This window comes from Apaloderma vittatum, unplaced genomic scaffold, assembly GCF_000703405.1.
Source record: "Apaloderma vittatum isolate BGI_N311 unplaced genomic scaffold, ASM70340v1 scaffold12351, whole genome shotgun sequence".
Taxonomy (NCBI): domain Eukaryota; kingdom Metazoa; phylum Chordata; class Aves; order Trogoniformes; family Trogonidae; genus Apaloderma; species Apaloderma vittatum.
This window is the reverse complement of record NW_009700855.1, coordinates 21435-35870: the sequence shown is the minus strand read 5'-3', so window position 1 is coordinate 35870 and position 14436 is coordinate 21435. Positions and strand designations below refer to the sequence as shown.

Below are 14436 nucleotides of genomic sequence, written 5' to 3'. Positions count from 1 at the left end.
AGAGTGATTTTTTTGAATCTTAATGTTTTCATTATGACTTCTTGTGTTCTGTGCTCAAGAGGGCTATTTAAGAACTTTTTAGAAGGCAGTTCTTGCTAGACTGTCTAAGCACTTTGTCGTAACTCTGTGTAGATAGCTGAGGTTTTATAAAAAGGACTAGTTTTCCTATATTATGTCAGTTTTTGTGACAATCTGTAGTTTTAGGGCTCACAGGTTCAGTGAAAATTCTCGAAGATGATATTATAAAGTTCGTATTTTCAGTGTGTGTTACTTGTGGTTCAGCTTTGCTAAGCTGCCTAAATGCTCCTCTTCCTGAGAAAGACAAACTGCCGGCTATGTTCCTGGAAATGCACAAACTTGTAATTTATACTGCAGACGAGAATTTGCAAAGAGTAATATTCAATCTTGTACAGATTGGTATTGATCTTTTGCCTTTTTTAGTTGAGAACTTAATCCACATGAGAGTAGTTTGCTGTTAGGGTAGAAGTATTGGCAATATTTCGGGGGTGATGCTGTGAGTTGCCTGGTACGTCCTTGATGCTCTCTTTGACAGGTCTAGCAGATGTATTGGAGTAAACATTAGAGCTATTGAGACACCTCTTCTCACATTTTCTTTAATCTTTAGTGCCTCTTCTTTTAAGGGGCAGTGTAAATTGTCTAAACATAGAGGAGATACTGCGAGGAAAAGAATATAAGCATTCATTTCCAAAATCCGGTACTAAGCGACCTTTTACCTTTTCGGAGAGGCAAATTTCCTCACCCTGTTGCCTTCAGAGTGTTTGGGAATGGCTGTTGACTGGAATACAAGGCTGCTTTTCATTCCAGTAGGAAAAAAATGATGCAAGGTAACTTTATATGATGCTTCATAAAAGAAAGGGTCACTTGCTTCTCAAATTCTGACAGGTCGTAGTCATAGGTGTCTCTAATCTGAGCGTTTTCTGCACATTATAGACCAGAACGTTGATGAGACAACTACAGTCTTGTGCAGCTGTTCCCAGGTTCTTAGAAACTTACGTGCTGTGGTCAAAAAAGAATTCAGCAATTTCACTAATATTCATGGAGAATATTTGGTCAACTCTGTCTTCTGCCCCTTTTCTGACTTGGCCAGGACAGTGAAATTCAGTATTTATGAAATCAGTAGTAGGAGTGAGCTCTATGAAAAGCTTCAGAATCAGCAGGTTTTATCCTGAAAAGAGGTAGTTGTGTTTTAATAATTTTGGAGACCCAATAAATATGGCGTTTAGAATTCTGAAAACTATGGTGGCAAACTTCATCCAAATTTAAAAGAGAGGAAGAAGTCTTAAAGTTTATTAGATTTCTGCCAATTTTATCGAAGTTGGTATTTGCTGTGAAAGAAGTCTGAACTGGCGTCTCTCACCTCTGGGGAGACTACAGGTGATTCTCAGGTCACTTTGGTTCATTATACTTGCAATATGAACAGCATTTATAGCCTATATAGCATTTATAGAACACTTTGTGTTCTTCCCAGAACTGTTGATATTTGAAACCGCAAAAATACGGACTTTGTGAAAGTGCATTATGCTGGTAGTTTTAACTTTGGATCATGCAAGAAATAGTAGACCTAGGCAAAACAGTAAAATATTTGGGTTTAATTTGTTTGTAGTTCATCAAACACGTGTGGTTTATTCTCTGGAGCTTGAATCCCTTTGATTTATTTTCTTTGGTGATCTTTCTTTTGTGCCTTTTTTTTTGTTGTTCCTTTGTCAGAGGGATACTGCATGCAGTCAGTTTGTGGGTTTCTTAGTTATTAATCCGTGTGAATAGTCTAGATCCTCTCGATGATAAATGCCTACAGACAGTGAGGGACCACTGAATTAACTGTAGCCAGGAATCTTTTCTCAACGGAAGATGAAAAAAGAACCAGCAAAAGAGTCACATGGCAGCTCAAAACTGCATTTGTGGTCTCATGCAAAATGTAGTGTTAATGAACTCGGAATGTGTCGTTTTACACTACATTCTTTAAATCACAGCTCAAAAACCCAGTGTTATCAGTCTTGTCTAGTTGGTTTCTGGATCCATCCTTTGGCTCATGAAGTGTTAGAGTTGAGAACCAAGCAGTGGAGTAGCATCAGCTAAAGTACTGGGATGATGATGTCATTCAGGATGCACCCAAATAATAGTTAGGCTATGTGAGAGAAATGGTCCAGTGGAAGAGGCTGTTATATTTCAAAATATCTGACACAGAGGCATTCTCTAAGTATGTTTTGTCCCTGAAATGATGAACCATGATGTTCAGGTGGTTCAAAAATGTAGTCTTACTATTGTGTTAGTAAATAGTTAATGTAAGATACTGTATTTACTGTAGTATTTAAGTAAGAATGTTATTTGTTTACCATTGTATAAAAGCTATACTTACATGACTGGTCTGTTTTGTTTTTGTCAGTTTGACTCTAGCAGAGTATCATGAACAGGAAGAAATTTTCAAACTTCGATTAGGACATCTCAAAAAGGTATGTATGTGTGTATGAGGTCTGTTACTCAAAGATTATTCTCTTTTAAATGCTCCCAAAATGCTAAAAAACTAGTACTATCAAAATAAGGACATGGCTTGTTGAGAGCTATCTGATTTGGAAATGTAATATACTGAAAGTGCTGTGCAATTCTATGCCTAATAGTGGTCTTCCTTATTTATTTATTTCTTTTGTACAATTTACCACAGACATTGGCAGTACAGGGAAGTAGTAGTGCACCTATCCAGTGTAACATTGCACTGATTGCTTGAATCCATCTCACAGAGGTAGCAGTGATGGTGGCCCCAATACTGCTCTTGTTTCAGAGCTGAGGAAGTGGAGTCAACCAAATTTGATATATGGACTTTTTATGTTATTTTTTGACCTTTAAAAAAGTCCAATTTATGAAGCATTTCTGAATAAATGTTATATTTTAATGATTTACAGTATCCACTGCATTTGTTACCAGTTGACATACTACCTATCACAGGAGATAATGTAATTTTCCGACTTTTGTGAAGGAAAATCTTTTCTCTGTATCTTAAATTATTTTTGCAGTCAGACATTTTACTCTAGTTTTACTTTTGAAGAAAAAGCAGTAATTTTTCTTGGAGTCCATCATTCTATTAAGTCTGTGTAATAAGGTAATTGTGATATTAACAAACTATAGCTTATTATTTGAGGAATAACCTGTGAAAAGGAATGACAAGTCGAAGCAGGCAGAAATATGTCAGTCTGCTGAGCAGTAGTTCTTGAGATGTTCAGTCAAAAAAGTTCGTAGTGTTTTTCCCCTTAAAATATTGCAAGAGTCTGTTTCAGGCCTGTTCTCTTCAAATGTACAAGTCACCTTGTTATAAATCTTACTCTTAACAAACTGAACCGAGCCCCTTGAGAGCACCGATGCTGTTTTTAAGGAATACTTCAAGGCAGTACTTCAATCTCTGGTAGGGAATCTGCATATAAACTTCTGGCACTAGAGAGGTAGGCTGCCCACATAGTTCTTCATCGTTAATGCTTTAGAAATAGCACCAGCCTCACATGCAATTCTGCTAGGAAATTGTGTAGGGTTATTTAATGCTTTAACTTTTTGGAAGTATAACGGAAATTTCAAGTGACATGTGAAGGAATCTCTTACAAAGTTGTTTAATATCCAAATTTTGTTTTCACCTAGAGCATTAATGCTGGGGTACTCTGTGTGTGAAGAAACTTTCTTGACTAAATGCCAGAGGGGAAACAAACGTTACTTCTTAGCAAATAATTTTTCAATATAACTAATGTATAATTGAAAATAATGATGAAAATACATACTTGAATTTTAATTCTGATGTATGGTACAGATTTTGTTATCAACCCAGAACAACAGTTTTGTTGCCTTCTTTTTACATGGCTGTATTTCTTCCCTAGTGCTTCTTTGCTGGTTACGTTACTTTTTCTTCTGCATATGCTGCTTTGCTGTCTGCTCCTCTTCCTTTTCACTCTCCAGATGCTTTCCTGGTGCTCTTATTTTTGGTGCCCTGTACATGCTGCCTCCACCAGTTTTCTTTTCCTTCTGCTCCCCAGGAAATTCTTTTCCAGCTAGCAGCTTTGGTCCTGGAGAGAGGCTCTTGTTTTCTCGCTTCCTTTTATATAGCAGGGACCTGGGGCAGCTAAGCTGGTTCATTCTTGCTTAAAGGTATTCACAGCCTGAGTGTCCTAAATAACAGCTGGAAACAATGCAGCCAGCCAGTTCTCTTTGGACTAACATTGGCCTATGCACCACATTTTGAGAACCACTGAATTGCATAATACGTGAACAAAAAAGCCCAAAAGAGGCATAACCGATGGATTTTTATTTATTTATTTATTTATTGTCAGCCTTTGGGAAGAACATAAACAATTTTGTGTGTACAAGCCTTTTGCAGGAGGAGAAAGGCTGCAATTCTTTGTAAAGTACTACTAGGTTATGAAGAACTGAATATAATTTCAGGTTATTTAACAGAACTGCAAGGATGAATCTAAATAAATGAAAAAGCATTTACCATTGTGTAATGGGGGAGGAACCAAACAAAAAAACCAGCCCTTGACATTGCATGTTAGCAGAAACAAGTAGTCTGCCTAGATCTGCTAGTAGATCAGAGTTACTTAGTCTGGTTTTTAAATTATTAGGAATTTGATTTTTGTTTTCTGAATGGAGTCATCTAAGTCTTTTTGGGGGGATGAGAGCTTTTTCCTTAGCTTACAAGGAGGGATTCAGGATATCCACTGAAATCACCTGGTCCTGACTCCTTAACTCAATGGAAATGTGGTAATTTAGTGTGTGTTTTTGATAATATGTATGAGGTTATTGTTTCAGGATGTGATTTTATGATACACCGTGTTGGGAAATAACAGCTTTACAGTATTTTCTCTCCCCTCTGCTGACTTCGGCCTCCATCCCCTTGTGCCCTGATTTGTTGCACTTTTGCTTTTACCAGCACCACCAGGTTGTGCGGTTACAGTATAAGTTGGATTTGAGAAGTTATTAGCTCCCCTCAAAGAGATTGATTAACTTTCCAGTTTGTTTCATGGCTGTACAAGAAGCTGTGCCAAAATAACAAGAGATGATGTGGGACACTGCTTCCACCGACACTGCTACTAAAAAAATACGTATCAGGTGCCAGGCCCTCTTTTTCCTTTTAGAATAAGTCCTTAATTCTGAGCATTTTTGGTATGGGCCAGTTGTGTCTCCCCTTCCTTCAAACTCGCAAGTTCTAGAGGTACTAACTCTGAAATTTATACAACCCTTTCTACAGTGTCTTTCAATGAGTATAAATTTTTTTCTTCAAGTATAGATACGTAGATCTCCCCAAATTAGGTGTCTTGAGTTCTTTACTTTTTAAGAGAATCTGAATAACAACTATTTCAATGTTCTCTAATATGTAGCATAAAGATGAGATGATTTTAAGTGCTGAAATTAGTTAGAATGATCTCATACCTGACATGCTTCTTTTGAAGTTGCACTCAAAATCTTAGGCAATACACACTCTGCATTTGTAATTTTAATAAGATACAAATGAAAAAATATTTTTAAATTAGCTTGAGTTTGGTGTCCTGTATCAACACCTTAAGAACATTTCTCCTGTAATGACTTATCCTTTTAATCTCTTTTTGATTTGCACTTGAGCCTCAAAATACTTTAAACGTCTCTTCTTAATTTTTCAGTTTCTAAAAAATCTATAACTGCACATATCTCAAGTTTTGTCTTCTTTGTACATCAATTTCAGACCGCTTCCCAGATAATTTCTCTCCTTGGCTGAGGTACAAAACCCAGCTGCCTCTCATTTCAGATAGCATCCCTACAGTGCAGAACAAAACTGTGAACATCCCATTACCTGTGGGTTCACGGACAGAAAGGTTCCTTGAAACAGGCTTTTGCCTTATCTTTCTGAATTTTTCTGGCTTTAAGAGATGCTTTCTTCTAATTCAGCAGGGTTTTGTAATGTAATGTTCCTCTGTCACCACTAGTATTGGTGCAGGGGTAAAAATACCCTTTTCAAATGGGGAGTAAATGAGCTTTTATATTTTGTCCTTTTCATTTGCAGGAGGAAGCTGAAATACAAGCAGAACTCGAACGTTTGGAAAGAGTTAGGAATCTTCACATAAGAGAACTGAAAAGAATAAATAATGAAGATAATTCACAGTAAGACAGTTACTGTCTTAATTTTACATGTCTGGTTTTAAAATAATGCTCTAAAATCACATTTTACCTACGGAGGAGAGACTTTAAATGTCTTTGCAGGTTAAGCGATAACCTTTTTTAATCTTTAGTGTCTGCAGACACTAAAGAAGAGTTGGGGTGTGTTCTTTTTTTAAAAAAGGTCAATCATCAAGAAGGAATAAACGCCACAGCAAAATGACAGGCTTTGGCTGCGTCAAATTGCGCATGTGGGGCAAAGAATTTCCAAATTACAATTCCAGTTGAAAACAGAGTTACAGGACACGGACAAAGAGAATACTGCAGCTTCACTGCTCATTTTCTGCAGTCAATGTTGACACATTTTATGGTGCAGAACAAAAAGCTTTAAATGATATATTCATGTTTTTGTGGGAGTTTAGACTTGAATATTTACCAAGTGACCAAGCTGCAGCTTACGCTCATAACATAGAAGACAGAAACAACAGAGAGGTAACTTTGGTCTGTAGCTCCTGTTGTCCTTCCTAACAGGTCTTGGCAACTGGTCACTTGATAAGGGAGAGGGTTCTGAAGCAGAGCAGCTCTTGGGTCCTGACTCAACTCCTGCTGGGCTTTCAGCTTCCAGCTGTGGTGCAAAGCAGAGCCTTCTTTCTTGTTTAAACAAAATTCCCTCTACGTCCCTCTACCCACTTCCCACATACAAAGTAGACAGCAAACTCACCTGTTTGGGGTTCCAGCCCTGACAATGGAAGTATTGCCCAGTTTAGAGATGGGCAAACTTGTATGTCTGCATGTGTTCCCTACAACTGCACTGGGATAACAGGGCAAGATGAGAGTGTGGCATAGGGCTTCCCTGTCTGGGTTTAGAGCCCAGTTGATGCTGGGGCTACCAGCAGGATAAGCACTAAGCCACACAGAGCGGCAAAAACAGCAGCAGAGAGGAAAAGTGGAAAGGTTCACAAGATTGGCCCTACTAGAGACAGTCATGTAATAGAAGGCCCAAGAAAATACAACCCTAAATTTGTTGAGTGCAGTTTTAAAGAATTGGGCTACTGATCACATGACTTCAGTCGTCTGCTGATGCTACCTCTAAGTTTGTTATTTCTTCTGCACCGAGTGCATTATTATTTGTGAGTTTTTTAAAAAAAAATGTATTTACTGAAATATGTATTTTTGTAGTGAGGAAAAGGGAAGTGTTATATTTAAAAGGGCCACAGTAAGCAATGTACTTGATTATCTATGACCATACCTCCAAAACTGTAGAGAACATGTCAAATTATCCCTAAACCCTTCCTTAAAGTTTTCTATAAAGTGAAGTTGGCAGCTGGCCCTAAACTCGTGATTCTAGTTGTCTCATCATTGCACTAGAAAAGTAATGAAGTATTCACTCTCCTTCCCCCTGGTTGGATGGAAGGACGTATTTTGTCTTCTGCACATTTCAGGAGAGAGTATGGTCCTTTTCTCTGTCCTGCAGCATCATATTTTGTTTGGAAGGAATGTTTTCTTCTTGCTTTTAATTAGAATACAAGCATATATTCAGTCCTTCGGTGTGTTTTCCCTCTATTGCTGTTTATTTGTTAACATCTTAGTGTTATATAAAATCTATTTTATTAAAAATAGGCAATTATGTACAAGAGGTCCAGTCACATTTCATGTGAAATTGGAAGAAAATCTTCATCTGTTTCAGAAAGCTGTAGTTTGAGACTTCTCTAAAATTTGGTATGACAAAGAGAGAGCACTTGAATCTCATGTTAACGTTTAAGAGTGCTTTTCTTGTCCTCACAAAAATAAAGGAAAATACAAAAAAGTTTGCCAAAATTGACAAGTTTGACAATGGTACTGTGATAGCATTTGTACACTAAATAGTCAAAAGGTGCCTGAAAGTGGACGTGTTATGTTGTTGTGCCATAAGGTTACACATGGTGTGATATTCAGCATATTATATGTTTCTAGTAAAAACAAAGCTCCCTTTGAGAAGTAATACTAAGAGGCTTGCATTTTAGACTCTGTTTGTATATAGCTTAAATAAAATTAAATGATTTTTTGTTTCCTTTCAAGATTTAAAGATCACCCCACGTTGAATGAACGGTATTTGTTACTCCATTTACTTGGCCGAGGTGGCTTCAGTGAAGTATATAAGGTAGGATGTGTTGGGCCTGCTATATCTAATGTTTGAGACACATACATTTGTACAATTAATTATAGGGCAGGAGGGGATCTAAATGAGCAGAAGCATTGTAATGTAATATACTCTTTAAACACTGATTGAGTAAACATTGATTAACCCATGGAGGGAGGTAGAATTACAATAGACTTGTCAACAGACTTGTGAATTACATGCCAATTTTTTTCCCCTCTCTTTACTGGGTGTTATTTTTATCATTTTTTGGTTATAACTTTCCCATATTTGTGGTTTGTTCTTTTTTTTTAGGCTTTTGATCTTTATGAACAAAGATATGCCGCTGTGAAGATTCATCAGCTTAACAAAAGCTGGAGGGATGAAAAGAAAGAAAACTACCACAAGTGAATATTTAATGACTTAAGCTTCATATGTTAAATTGAATAGTATTTTATTGATTGTGGAAGGTTAATGTATCCATCTTCTTTTAGACATGCCTGCAGAGAGTATAGAATACATAAAGAACTGGATCACCCCCGGATAGTTAAACTGTATGACTACTTCTCCCTGGATACAGATACGTGAGTACATAAAATGGTACATTTCCTGGAACCTGGCAAGGGGTTTAGTGCTGTATATTAGATAAACAGAAACAAAGAGTATTTGAACAAAAACAATTATTTTCTTGCTTTCAGCCAAAACATTTAATGTTTCTTTAAGGAGATTTTTTTAAAAAAACACCATAGTTGCAGAATTTGTCTCGGCTAAATATTGGAGGCCTTCTAAGAGTGATGTAAACTGTTTTGCAGCACCTGATTAGCAAGCCCTACAGGATGTCCTGAAGATGAAGGGGACATGCAGTGTTGTAAGGTTTTGGGGCAGAGCAAGGGCTGCTGTAGCTTAGACAAATTTCCAAGACTAAATGACATCAGGAGCGTTATTAGCCTAAGTGTAGCCTGTGGTCACCAGGCTGCACCTCTTTGTGTGAAATTGTGTCCCATCTTAAGAGATAGTGAATATATTTTTCTGTTGAGAAATATCCCTACGTAACTAAGAGGGTTTTTTTAAACTCTCATCAGTATGGTTATGTTTATGGGTATCCATACTTATTACTTATCCATGCATCTCCATACATATTTATACATGTATGGGTACATTTGCTCTTTTGGTTAGTATGAATGTTTTGATTTATGTCAGTTTTTATAAGCTAGTAGTTATGCCATGCATTCTATTAACAATTTCATTCAAGCAGTTTAATATCCAGGCAGCTGTTCTTAAACTTGCCAATATCAAACTAGGATGTCTTATCTCCCTTTCTGATTGTGCACTTTGATATGTTATTTAATTTTGTCTCTCTGAATTCTACCCTAGGTTTTGCACAGTGTTAGAATACTGTGAAGGCAATGACTTGGATTTCTATCTCAAGCAACATAAATTGATGTCAGAGAAGGAAGCTAGGTCCATTGTAATGCAAATTGTAAATGCACTACGGTATCTCAATGAGATCAAGCCCCCTATTATACACTATGATCTTAAACCAGGTAACTGGGGAATGTTGTGATCGAAAATGTCATCTTTTTTTTTAAATCACTTATTTGGTTTGTAATTCGTGCCTGAAAATACCAAAAGTATCTTCTGTATGTCAGGCTTATTGTAAACAATGGAAAAAAGTATGTACTTTTCTTTCAAGTTTCATCGCCAAAATCATCTGTCTTTTCTTTGGAAAAATGTTTGCTCTAACTTTTCTACTTTGTATTTTGATTTGAAAATTATCATATAGCACAGACACATACATTTATATTTAGCAATATAAACAGATAAGATCATTAGCTGGCTCAGTCCGATTTGTTCACTGTGAAGTGCTGATATGTAAATAATTTCCCCCTTATGTAGTATCATGCCTGTAAAGGATTGAAATAGGAAACAATCACTTCCAGCATCCCAGCATAATCACTTCAAAACAGGACTTTACAGAAGTTTTCTTTACGACGAATACTAAGAATTGTCACAAACTATGTATTCTTTCTTGATTTTGTGGCCTTTGTTTTACCACCTTGCATGAATGATGTTCGTATTCTTCGTGTATCCTACACTTCCAAGCCTGGAGTTTGTAACATAACTCAGTGCCAGCCTGTTTGCCTGCTGCTGTGTAATACAGAGTTCATACAGATTTCTCTCATAGTATGGAACATCGTTAGTTTTTGTTCTCAGAGTAACTTAATCAAATAACTTTATATCAAGAAATTTTTGGACAACTTTCACACATGGAGTAAGAGTCATAGTATTGCAGCAGCTTCTTAGCATGATTCTGTGGCATATGCAAGCCCTGAAACATGTAGTGTAGGGTTTGTTCTGAGCAGAAAAATACGAAACCTCATTGTAACTGGTATGCTGCTATGTTTGGGGGTTTCCTGACTACATTTTGGTTTTTCCTCGCTGTACAGCCAGCTCCCAGCTGAGGGAGCCGTTTTAGATGATGATTATATACCTGAGGCTGCACTGAAATGTATCATGGTCAAGTTCCTCTAGACTTGAAGATATAAAGATGATACGAAGTTGTCAGTTACTCCTCATGAAGTTAAATGTTCCTGAAAATTGAAGCTGGTTTTGAGAATAAAGCATTCTGTTAGCTTTTTGAAATTTTTTAATTATTTTTTTTTCCCCCGGATAGGTAATATCCTTCTTGTAGATGGAACAGCATGTGGAGAAATAAAAATCACTGATTTTGGCCTGTCCAAAATAATGGATGATGATAGCTATGGTGTGGATGGAATGGATTTAACTTCACAGGGAGCAGGAACTTACTGGTAATGTCTGGTTTGGTTTTGCTCTTTAGATTCTGGGTTATTGTTCATATTTCATAAATGCTCTCTTATGAAGCCAGTTTGAGAGAGAGCTAGGATTAAAAATATTAACGTGGATTGCAAGCAAATATTTTTGTGCAGTACTATGAGTGTTGATATTCCCAAATGTTGTAATGGTAACATAACTACGATAAGAGAGTGTGAGTGTGTGATGTTTATTTATATATATATACACACACATGTATTGTACATATATATATGTGTGTGTATATATAAAAATGAGGAGATGATCACTGTGATTTAGAAACATGATTTCTCTGAAGAAGCAGGTGCTTAATCTTTGGCTGCAGGTGGTTGAAAACGTTTGACAGAGCTATGATGATTAAGTGTGGATGCTTAGTCCTTGGAAGTCTTAGAGCAGGGATTACCAGCAGGTAATGTCCTTAGGACAAGAGAGTATTTACTCTTCCATCCTAAAGGTTAATGACAGCTCAGCAGCTGTGATTTGTTTTCTGTGTGCATTTGCATGCTTGTCCAAGAACCTGAAGTTTTAGAGCTGCCTACAGAACTGAAATGACAATAAGGTTTTCATTGCTTACAGAAAGGTTAATGCTAGATTTTGCTCTCTAAAGATGCAACTTCTTCCTGGCACAGTAGCTCTTTGAGCCTGGATGCGTGGTAGCTGTGTCAGGGTGGGTGAAATCGAAAAGTCTGTATTGGTCAGGTTATTACATGTGCATTCGTTTGCTCTTTGTCTCCTTGTTCTGTGTGCACCAAGATCAGAGTCAGGAGCTGAAACCTAACGAAACAGAGGAGCCAGTGTCATTCCCATTTGCTCTGCAACTTTTCCCATATTGGGAGGTTGCACATAATAAAGCTTTTGCCTTTTCCTTAAGATTTTTTAGAAAAGAAAACACGCATGCTCCTGTACAAATGCCAGATGTGCACATACTGTTGAAAGACCGTTATTTAGGTTTAAACATTTTGGAAGTATTAGGCTTTTTTTGCTACTCTTTTTAATGCTTTACCTATTTAAACACCAATTTTAATACTGTATTGTAAGGATGTATGTCAAAGTATTTTGGCCTTTGTATTTCATCTGAAATTCCACAGGCGCTAGTGGTGCTGTAATTCTAAGAGATCAAAAAGGATCTGGGACTGTTAAAAGGTTTACGATGAATCTATGTGTTTCTAATTCACACTTTCTCTGAGTCCAAAGTCTTCTTTAAGGAGGGAAATATTTTGAGAGAGTTTGAAGAAGGGGATGCACAAACTGTCAGCAGCATAGCCCCAGAAAGGATTTCCTCAGTCACTGGGTCTAGTTACCTGCCTTTTCATGCAGTTAGGTCACATAATCTCTTCTGTAAACTTACAGACATTTGCATTAAACTTAGTTAGTGTTTTGTCCCCAGTAATCTGATTTGAAGTGTGTTCCGTAACCTCAGTTCTCTGATCATTAGAAACCTAATCCTCTAATTTACAGACTGTGTTTATTTGTGGCCAGTTTATACTTGTTTGTTCCTGTGCCAACGCTGTCCTCCCTGAAGTAGGTTGTTTCCAGTCCCAGTACTTTCTCAGTGGTGTTTTTATAGCCTTTTTTTTTTAACCTGAATTGGAGGTTTTCTGTTCTTCAGATCATTTTAGTAGTGTTCTTTGCACTTGCATCACTTAAGCTTATTTTTCTTGTTTGGAATACTCACAAACAATTCTGATTACAACAGAATAAACTTTGTGATCCTGTGTGAAATTCATATTTGTGTAGTACTCTTCTCTCATTTTTCTGCTTATTTCTATTTCCATAAATTTTTCTTCAAAATTTATTTTAAAGCCTTGTATGTTGTTGATGAAAGAGCATCTGATCTGTTTCTATACCTTTTTCACTTATAGATGTTACAGTGCCTAACACTCAACTTTCCCCATATTGGTATGTTTGGGAGGTTTTGTTTTTTAAAGGAGGTTCCATTTCACCAATTCTTTTGTAATTCAGGAATGGCACAGAAACTTCCTCAAGTTTCAGCTCTTGAAGTATGGCTTCCTGCAGATTGCGGGAATGGAAACAGCAATCCCCTTTGCCTACCATATACTCTTCTGGTTAATTTCATCCTTATTACTCAAAAAATAAATAAAAGGTCTTTAGGTGAATATCTGTGTTATCTACGATTCCTAACCAGACCTTGCTGTAAAATGCCCTTATATGACTTTCATCTTCTCTTGTTTTGATAGGTGGAAGTTTCATATTTAACCTAAGATCCCCATTTAAAAAAAAAAAAGTGATAATTAGTGATTTAGGTGAAGAATATTAGTATTTGTGCTTGTATGAAATAGACCCTTGACTGACTTACTATAAAAACCTGTAATGACAGTTTTGATAGGTGTGCAAGGTGGTGGAATGTGGATCGTAAGACAACTGTAAAGCTGTTGAAAGATTAGAGGTGTGTACATCAAGTGTTGTATAATTCGTTATTTGAACAAGTTCTAGCAGTGCCAGATACCTACTTGCAGACACTGAGATGCACGTTTTATTTTCCAGGTATTTGCCTCCAGAGTGTTTTGTAGTTGGCAAAGAGCCACCAAAGATTTCTAATAAGGTTGACGTATGGTCAGTGGGAGTAATCTTTTTCCAATGCCTTTATGGTAGAAAGGTAAGTAAATTATTGTTTGAAAACCTTTAGAGTTTTAGTATAAATGCCTGTTTCCAGTAGAATGTGAATTATAGTCATAAAGACCTGAATATGTGTGGAAAATTACTTGTGTTACTTTTTGTGGTGTGCATTGGTATTGCAAGAAATGTAGAAGAACTTTCACTGAAACTTTGTTTACACAATGGTTACCAGTTTGTATTAACACTGCAACAACTTGATATAGCATAAATATTTATGAAATCAAAGTAGTTGGATAACTCTTATAAAGAAAATCATGTGCTTATTTTTCAGCCATTTGGCCACAATCAATCACAGCAAGATATCTTACAAGAAAATACAATATTAAAAGCCACAGAAGTTCAATTCCCTGTCAAACCTGTTGTAAGCAATGAAGCCAAGGTAACTTACTGTATGATCTCTGAGTAACAGTTAAAACATTCATCATAAAGGATTCAGACTGTAAAATTGCTGTTAACTTAAGACTGTGTAAGAGAGCATAATGGTGAACTACTATTTTGATGGGGTTTTTTTAAGCAAACTAATTCTAGAACTTCTGAAAATCATGTACTTCAAAGTGAGACTGCCTATATATATATCTATATATGAATATAGATATTCAAAAACACTTCCAAATTTCTGGAAGTAGGCCACTTCAAAAATTGTCTGCTTTGCTTTTTCCCAGAGGACTTAAGTGTCTCACTCAGGCTGTCTTACTAGAGCTTCTTGTGAAATACTTCTGACGGTAACA

The 14436-nt window shown here is 36.7% G+C and overlaps 1 protein-coding gene across 1 annotated transcript in view; it reads left to right on the top strand.

The window, feature by feature from the left end:
• TLK1 (tousled-like kinase 1) overlaps positions 1–14436 on the top strand; it is a 50389-nt gene that overhangs the window by 32523 nt on the left and 3430 nt on the right. The window contains exons 13-21 of the mRNA XM_009878914.1: positions 2405–2471; positions 6032–6129; positions 8182–8263; positions 8555–8646; positions 8734–8823; positions 9614–9783; positions 10914–11049; positions 13577–13688; positions 13980–14087. Coding sequence (XP_009877216.1) covers positions 2405–2471; positions 6032–6129; positions 8182–8263; positions 8555–8646; positions 8734–8823; positions 9614–9783; positions 10914–11049; positions 13577–13688; positions 13980–14087 — 955 coding nt within the window. The remainder of the gene's footprint in view (positions 1–2404; positions 2472–6031; positions 6130–8181; positions 8264–8554; positions 8647–8733; positions 8824–9613; positions 9784–10913; positions 11050–13576; positions 13689–13979; positions 14088–14436) is intronic.